The sequence below is a fragment of the Amborella trichopoda genome, chromosome 9 (genome assembly GCF_054954075.1).
Source record: "Amborella trichopoda isolate Santa Cruz 75 chromosome 9, AtrichopodaSantaCruz75HAP2 v2.0, whole genome shotgun sequence".
Lineage (NCBI taxonomy): Eukaryota > Viridiplantae > Streptophyta > Magnoliopsida > Amborellales > Amborellaceae > Amborella > Amborella trichopoda.
In genome coordinates this window covers 3,183,102-3,191,570 of record NC_142344.1, presented here as the reverse complement: position 1 = coordinate 3,191,570, position 8,469 = coordinate 3,183,102, and the positions used below count along the sequence as shown (strand labels likewise).

General features: G+C 37.5%; 1 protein-coding gene across 1 annotated transcript; it reads right to left on the bottom strand.

Annotated features, from left to right (window-relative positions):
* Positions 1–313: 313 nt before the first annotated feature.
* LOC18437706 (SKP1-like protein 1A) lies at positions 314–8,200 on the bottom strand. The gene is made up of 2 exons (XM_006847906.4): positions 7,781–8,200; positions 314–627 (listed from the first exon to the last, which is right to left on the bottom strand). Exons 1-2 carry the CDS (start codon positions 8,078–8,080, stop codon positions 454–456), a joined length of 474 nt encoding a protein of 157 aa, XP_006847969.1. The 5' UTR covers positions 8,081–8,200; the 3' UTR covers positions 314–453.
* Between the last annotated feature and the right edge of the window lie 269 nt (positions 8,201–8,469).

Sequence of the window (8,469 nt, the reverse complement as noted above, 5' to 3'; positions counted from 1 at the left end):
AGAACAAAACCCCCTTTGGGCTGATGTGAGAGAGAGAAGAGAGAGGGGGAGAGAGATAGCATCCCCTTTCAAAAGGAGAACAAATCCCTCTTTGGGCTGATGAGAGAGAAGGATGGCATGGCATCCTCTTTCTAAAGGAGAGATGACAAACCCTGTTTGGGCCTGCTTTTAGGGGGGCAAGAGAGACCCTTTGAGCAACTACAAACAACACATGAAATGCCTAGATAAAGAGAGCATTCTCTACAGCTATAAACATCAAGAGGACTTTCTTCTGCACTGAAAACCTAAACAGTATTGTCCCCACAAATAGAAATTGCAGCAAAAGGATGGTTCTATTCACCAGCACATTGAAAAGTCACTACAAATTAAAAGTACCCTTGTCCAAAAACAGCAGTAGATGAACAACAGCGGTATGTAAAATATGTATAAACAAACAAGATAAGCTTTTCTTCTCTACTCGAAGGCCCACTGGTTCTCCCTCCTGACCTCTTCCTCTTCCTCTGGTGTGAAATCGTTCTTAATATTGAAGGTCTTCCTAATCTCCTCAGGAGTCTTGCCCTTGATCATGTCGGCGACAGTTTGGCAAGTCAGGTCGAGAAGGTTCTTGATATTCAGATAGTTTGCAGCCTGCAAACAAAAGAAAAAGTGATGTGGAGAGAGAGAGAGAGAGAGAGAGACTTTGGTTGATCAAGACTGGCTTAAAAGTGAACCTTAATTGTGTTACGTGCCTAATAGAGAGACCCAATCATAGCCAGATAGAGAAGTTCTTTTATAAAACAATGAATGTGAATGGAGAGAAAAAAAATGTTGAAACCTTCAATCTATAAGAACTGTAGCTCAAGACTGCAAAGTTTCCCTTTACAATGCAATAATAGAGACCCAAACATTGTGTAGATCAAATTCTTTAAAATAATATCGGAGCTCAACAATATGATGCTTTCAAAACATATGACCAACGTGCTTGAAAAGGATGTGTGAGTTGAAAGAGCCAAACTATCAAGGGAGGATGTGACCAACTGGTACTGAAAATCAAAAGACAGATTGCTAACATCAGATAATATTGAGTAAAAAGATAGCGCCTTACAGTAGAGAGGCTTTCTTAGAGAACTGAAGGGTGTTAGCCCAAGGGGGGTTCATGTTCAATGAGTTTTGTTCAGAAGGGGAGAAAAAAAAAGATGGCTAACTGCCACCTCTATGATATTGGTTTAGAAGCGAGAGGGGGGAGAGGATATATGATATTGGTTTAGAAACGAGAGGGGGGAGAGGATATATGGACTTCAAGCCCATTAGCTCGCAAGTACTCATTACAGAATGCAAATTATTCAACTGAAAAGTTCAAGGTAGCAGTTTCAAGATAACTAGTAAACGTTGCGCATCTTCAGTTTATATACACCTCACTTGAGTTTTGCAATCCTAAACCTTACCAGGTGGAGAACTTTAACATGGTACCAAGAGTAGAACACTAAAAGATATACAACAACAAACGTGTGCACAAGTACAAAGGATATCATTCTATCGAAGAGGCAGGCATTGTGATCTCTTAGGATCATATCCTCAAATGGGTCCTAATGATCACGAAGGATGACCTCATTTGGAGTGGAAGGTGTCCAGTGAAGCTCTAAAATTTAATTAGTACTTATTAGAGCTATGCATGGACACCAAAGCGTGAGTTTGATGGAAATTCCACCAGAAGCCTAAGTTTATTGTGTGGTCGTGTCATGTGGAGTGGAGTGGTTGTGTCATGTCAAGATTTAATTTAATGGTTCTTAAGGAGCCGATTAATTTCTTCTCGACTTCATTGATGGCAAAAAAGTGACTTTCAAAATATCAAAAACTGCACATATGGGAAAACCGAATACGAGGATGGATAAGTCTGAAGGTAAAGGATAGCACATGGCACGAGAAAAACAAGAGCTTCTAGCTAGATGGACCTTTTGCAGGGAAAGTCAAAAAGAAAAACCACAGGATGAAAGACGAGCAATTTCAAACTAGTGATGGAACATTCAAAGTCTACAACAAGGATAAGAAACATAAAAAGCACCATAAGCTAAAATATCTCTTAACAAAAATATATGAGAGAATGCCTCCATACGTAAATAACACCCAAATACTGAGACAACTTATGATTATATATCCCTTTCGCAGTATGAAGGCCAAACTATTGAAACATGACTTTCTCAATCACTAGCATATGAATTCAACAAGAAAAGGCACCAAACGTTGAGCATTTCAAACATTTAAGCAAACTAGAATCCTCCAAAAAAGGTTCATCATGCTATCATCTGAAAATAGTGCTTGAAGAAATAATATTTAGGGAATACAAAAACCACATGGAATTCCTTAATGAATACTTAAAGGGCAGACTATTCCATTGACAAAAGATCAGCTCAAAAAAATTCATTTTCATTATCTACCACAAATATTAACTAACTTTTATTAAAAAAACATAAAATATTTCATTTTTTGTAAATTTTGCATGACGCATAAAAGATCAACACTAACGGTCCAACCCTAGTGAAAGAACAAACTTCTTATGGTATCAATACTATTCATCACCGCATAATTTACTAAAACAAGAAACCATTAATTATCAATAAAATAGTAAAATTCACAATATATTAGAACATTGAATTGCAATTACAATCGCCTATTCAATATCAAGATAACAGGACAAAGATGCCTCACAAAATACAAATCATGAATAGGAAAAGGAATGCTCATGTTCATTGTCTTATTCATGACATAAATAAGTATGGGGCACCCATTCCAAAGGGATGCACAAAGTTCGTAACAAGCACGCAGCAAAGTCCCACCAAAGTTCTTCAAAATTACTCTATCAAATAGAGACTACAATTTCAAAACATACATCAATTGCAGCACAATATTCACTAACTCAGATTCAAGGATTGCAAAATAGGCTAACAAAGTCAATAAATATTCCGAAACAAGCCACATCATCCATTGCACAGTCTGAAATTAAAGATCTTGATCTGATTGAAAATTCAATGAAGAGAAAGAATAAGCAATGAATAAATAATGTCTACCTCTCTGAGACACCAAACACAAAAGACAGTGAAAATAGAGGTCTTTATGAATAATGATATCATAAGCCCGACTTTGATTCCTGAAAAAGATGCCTTGACCAGTAGTAAATTGTAAAGAATAAACACAAAAAGCTCCAAAAAATAGATAGCATAATATCATATTAGGTAACTCCATCATATTATGAAAGCCAAAATTGCATAAGGTGCTTCGAGTTCATAAGAACAATTCATATGAAATCAGAAGTAGTATTATAACAAATATGTAAACAAATAACCATTAGTATTGAAACAAATACGTAAACACATAACCATTAATTTTCCAAAAGGAATAACCTCAAAACAGTATATACATAACAAAATATGAAGAAAGGCCTCTTCTCTAAACATTATTTATCAATCACATTATTAAGAAAAAAAATTTCTTATCAAGATTATTCATGAGATTGGTATTTATCAAAAGACACCAGTAAAATATCTCAAAACAAAAAGAAAGATACCCTTAACATCAAATATTTCTAGAGAAAGCCTGATCAAAATTTATCCATCAAAAGAAGCTTGTAAGAAACACATAATGTTCCTGTAAGAAACTTGAACCCTAATTCTTATACACCCATCAAAAAGCTTAAAAAGGAAATAATGAGTGTCACCCATGCATCAAAAGAAGGATCCATAGATAAACCCCGGCCCTTTTCATTTCCACCGGGATGAAGGTCATTATGACTAAAAATATGATACTGGGAGTAAAGATGGAGTACTCCAAAATCAGTGTGCTTGCCAGAAACCTAGGTCATGGGATAGATAATTTCCCAGCTATCTATCTTGGACTTCCCCTTGGCATTCCCCAAACCTAGGAAACACCTTTGGGACCGGACAATATTCCGAAGAAGTGTCACAAGAAGCTAGCCGATTGGAAGGATTCTCTCCGAGGTAGAATAACTCTCATCAAGGCCACTTTGGCTAATATTCCTATCTACCAGATGTCCCTCTTCCAAATTCCCTCATCTGTGGCCCTACAACTGGAAAGCTCATGAGAAATTTCGTTTGGGCCAGGCCAATGAGGGTCATAAATTTCACCTTGTTGCTTGGGAAACAGTTTGCAGGTCTAAGAGGCTTGGAGGTTTAGGGATTAGGAGGATTAAAGAGAATAATTTAGCCTTGTTGGGTAAATGGTGGTGGAAATTCACAAGTTCTGATGACAACTGTTGGAAGGAGGTTATTTAAGCCAAGAATGGTATGGAAGACAATGACTGGTTTCCTAATAGCCCTAGACACAGAGGCTCTGGTGCTTGGAACAGTAATGCTTGGAGCAAGACTGCCTTTAGGAATAACATCAGATTTAAGGTTGAATGGGAAGCGAATCAGATATTGGAAAACTCTTATCCCTAACTTGACACAATTGCCTCTAATCAAGAAGCTACTGTTGATGAGTATGCGGAGAGACAATCTTTCAACCGTTTGAACCCCCATCTTTAGACAGAGGCTTTCTGACTTCAACGCCTCTAATCTCAACTCCCTCCTTCAATCATTGTCTCAAATCTTATTTCCCCTCACGAGCTATGATGCTCTCATTTGGTCTCCTTCCCACTCAGTAATTCCACTGTTTCCTCCTCCTATTCTATCCTCAGCCCCTCCTCTGCAGACCCCCCTCCCCTCTTAAATAGGATAGAGTCGGCTCCTGTCCCACAAAAGGTCCAAGCTTTTGTGTGGATTCTTGCTCAAGGGAAGAAAATTACCATTTCCATCTCCCACTTCCTTGATAATTGGGAGAATTTGCTGTCTTTTGCCAATATCTCACCTAGACCTAGAGCAGTGTGGGTTTCTTCTCCCCCGGGCTTCCTCAAACTTCATATTAATGGATCCTCCATGGGATCCAGGGTCCATCGGGGTTATGGTGGCACCGCAGCAAATTTAGAAGGAGTTTTCCTCTCCTTTTCAAACTCCATTGGCATCACTGACTCAACAGTGGCTCTACTGAAGACATGAAATGAACCATTCATCAAGCATCCCAACACTGTGATCTCTTGGTTGAGGCTGCTTCAAGCAATGTCATTGCCTGGGCATCCAATGACGTTCATCCCCCTTGGAGGGTATCTCAGAGTATCCCAGTAGCCTTCAAGCATATCCTCAAAGAAGCCAATTCTACTGCATATAGACTGGCTAAAGAAGGCACACAAGGATTAGCAGGAACTATCATCAGCCCACGACATATCTCTCTCTCACTCTCTCTCACACACACACACACACTTCCCTTCCTATTCTCTCTCTCCTACCCTTTCTATCTCTCTCTCACACCCACACATACACTTCCTTTCCTATTCTGTCTCTCCTACCATTTATATCCTTTGCTCTTTAGCTCTCCTCTCGCCCTCACCACTCCAAACAAAAAAAGGAGAAACAAAAAGAGAAAAAAGGAAAAAAATGGGGAAAAAAAGGGAAGAAAGAAAATTGGGTAACAACAGGAATCGAAGACACAAAAGTTAGGTTCTTACATGCGATTTTGGGGGAGGTCTACTCTCCCCCCTTGTCCCTTTAGTGGTTTTTCACCAATATCTCCCAAGCTCCTAAAACTATTTCTCTGCTTCCCTCTCTTTGTTTCAGTTCTACTTAATTTCTCCCTCCTTTAGTACTTCTGGAACTTCTCTTCATCTTCTCTGTAACTGAATTGCTGTATCTCCCACCTCCCTCCTTCCTTTACTCTTAGCTCACACTCTCTCCCTCTCTTTTCTTTATTTTCTCACTAACCAAGTCTTTACCACTACCTCAACCCTCCCCTCTAATGTTCTTCTCTCAGTTTGTTTCTTGGAGTTTCAGAGTACAATATTAAACTTTGTTATGAATCTTTTCACCCATCCTTTTGAGTTACGTAACTGCAATTTACTCTTTTAGTTGTCAGCTTCTATTTTCTTAGCTGCATGCCAACTTCTCACTCCTACCTGCACTTTTTTGAAGGCCTTTTTTCTTCTTATCCCCTTTTTCATTCGACAGTTCTATTTTTTGATTCTTTACGGACTTTATTCTCATGATCATTCTGAGGACCCATCTTATGGGAGGGCCTTAACCACTTGAATGTTGTATTTTTTGTACGAATACTCTTCTTTCCTTTTTGCTACTAAGTTTTACTTTCAGAGCACCCAATGCTCACTTCTCGTAAGATCTTTTGTAGATGCCGCATATCTAATGTGATGAAGGGAGAAATAATAACAAATCAGAAAATAAAAATAAAATAAAAATTTGACACAATATACCCTCTCTTAACGTCTGCTACTAAGTTTTACTTTTTGTAAGAGCACCCAACATATGGGATGCCTGTGTTCACTTCTCCTAAGATCTTTTGTAGATACCACATATCTAATGTCATGCAGGGAGAAATAATAATAAATCAGAAAATAAAATTTTTAAAGAATATACCCTCTCTTAAGGTCAAGAGGGGAATCCACCCCTAAAAGTGCTTTTGATCAACTTTACTCAATTCCAATCTCTCTTGTTCATCACAATGAGGGACTCTTCCCTTTAAATACACTGAAATAATAAAATAAATAAATAAAAACACATTTATCTCCGTCTTTCTAAAAACTGACTTCTTTCCTAAAAAGGATAACCTTTCTAACTACATCTTTACCAAAAGTTTGACTTTCTAACTAAAAGAATGACTTTCTAAAAATTAGAAAGTATCATTTAAGATAATCCTTCACATTTCTCTCCATCCAAAAAATATCTCCTAAAATTCTAAAATAAATATCTTGTATACCCCTCAAATCTCTACAACAAAAACATATAAAACAACCCTAAATAAACAAAAAATATGAATAATGCCAAATCTAAAATTCAAGAAAATATAAAAATATAAAAAACCCGACTTTTTATTTGTATCATAATAATGTATCAGGGCATCTTTCAAAAAAATAAACAAAGAGCCCTTCTTGAGAAACTATGCATCCAAAGACTGAAACCCTAACCCAATAACCTTCAAAATAGTACAGCTAACCACAATCCTTTACTTTCTTTCTCCATGTTCAACATAACGAAATTATACTGCACCAAAAGACTCAAACCTTTAAAAAAGTACAGCAAGCCCAGAATAATTTACTCTTCTCTCCATATTCAACATTATAAATCATAATCAACACCAAAAAGAGAACCAGATCGACAATAATGGAAAAGACCAAGATAAAGAAACATCATCAATCAATAAAAACCCAGCCCAATTTTAGAAAGGTTCTAAACGAAACAGAGAGCCCTTCCCTAATGTTCTGCATTAAAAGACTGAAATCCTAGCCGAATAACCTTCAAAATAGTACAGCAAACCACAAACGTTTTCTTTCTTTCTCCATAATCAGCATAAAAAAAATCATAATGCATCAAAATACTGAAACCCTAACACACGGCTTCAAAATAATACAGCAAACAAAAAATACTTCACCTTCTTTCACCATATTCAGCAACAGAAAATCATAACACGAACAAAGAGATAACCTTCAAGTTAACAGATTCAAAAAAATTAAACAAAAAGAGAAACCTGATCAAGAAAACAAACACCAACAAAATCCATGTTCAAGAAAGGGCAAGTAACAACCATAGCAAGAAACCGACCATCAGATCACAAGATCCACCAAAACAAAACATAATTCCAAGAAATCAAAGATAAATTATCAAATAACTATTTCTCAAAAAAAATATTAAATAACTAAAAAAAAGAGGAAACAGATGAGAGAGAAGAGCGCTTTTATTTCTTTTACCAGAATGAGATCAAACAAGGTGGCCTGATCGACCCTGACAAACTCAGCGTCCCAGCTCTTGATCTCCTCCTCCTGGGTCTTATCCTCTGTGACTTTTTGAGCGTCGACATGGTACTTGCAATACTCTATAACCTTAGCAAGGATCTTGCTCGAAACATTCGGGAGAGGGATGCCATTACCTGCACAATCATCTTCAATCATATGCTTAATGGTCTGAGATTCTACTGCAACGCTCTCTTCGACCTCAAAAACCTCTCCATCTGAGCTTTTCAAGGTCACTTTCTTCTCGTCCTTCGACATATTCGCTTCCCGGCAACTACAGCGAGAGAAACCCTAATTCTCCTTAATTATTGATCCTTAAAATCTCCCTTGCAATCTCTCCCTCTCTCTCCTCTCTTCTCCCACCAGGGCACCAAAATCTAATCTGGTTCGCCATCACGGAGCCCTATTTATCGTCGGTAAAGTGTTTTTGTGTGTCGGGGAACGTACAACTACATTAGCGTCCCCTGCGGCGTCCCACATCTACCTTAAAAAAGGAGGTCCCGCATTTATCTAAGAGATTAACGGTTTAGAATTGGATGGGGTTTTCATGAGTCAGCGAACGCATATTGTACATATGCGGCTCCCTCTTAAAACTAAGATTTTTTATCATTCTAATATAGGAAAAGATCATCATCAATATGAAAAAA

Excerpts from the sequence above, each read along its gene's own strand:
- LOC18437706 (XM_006847906.4), bottom strand. The coding sequence starts at position 8,080 with ATGTCGAAGGACGAGAAGAAAGTGACCTTGAAAAGCTCAGATGGAGAG. Across the intron at positions 628-7,780 it reads CCTTGTTTGATCTCATTCTG|GCTGCAAACTATCTGAATAT; the intron begins GTAAAAGAAATA and ends TTTTGTTTGCAG.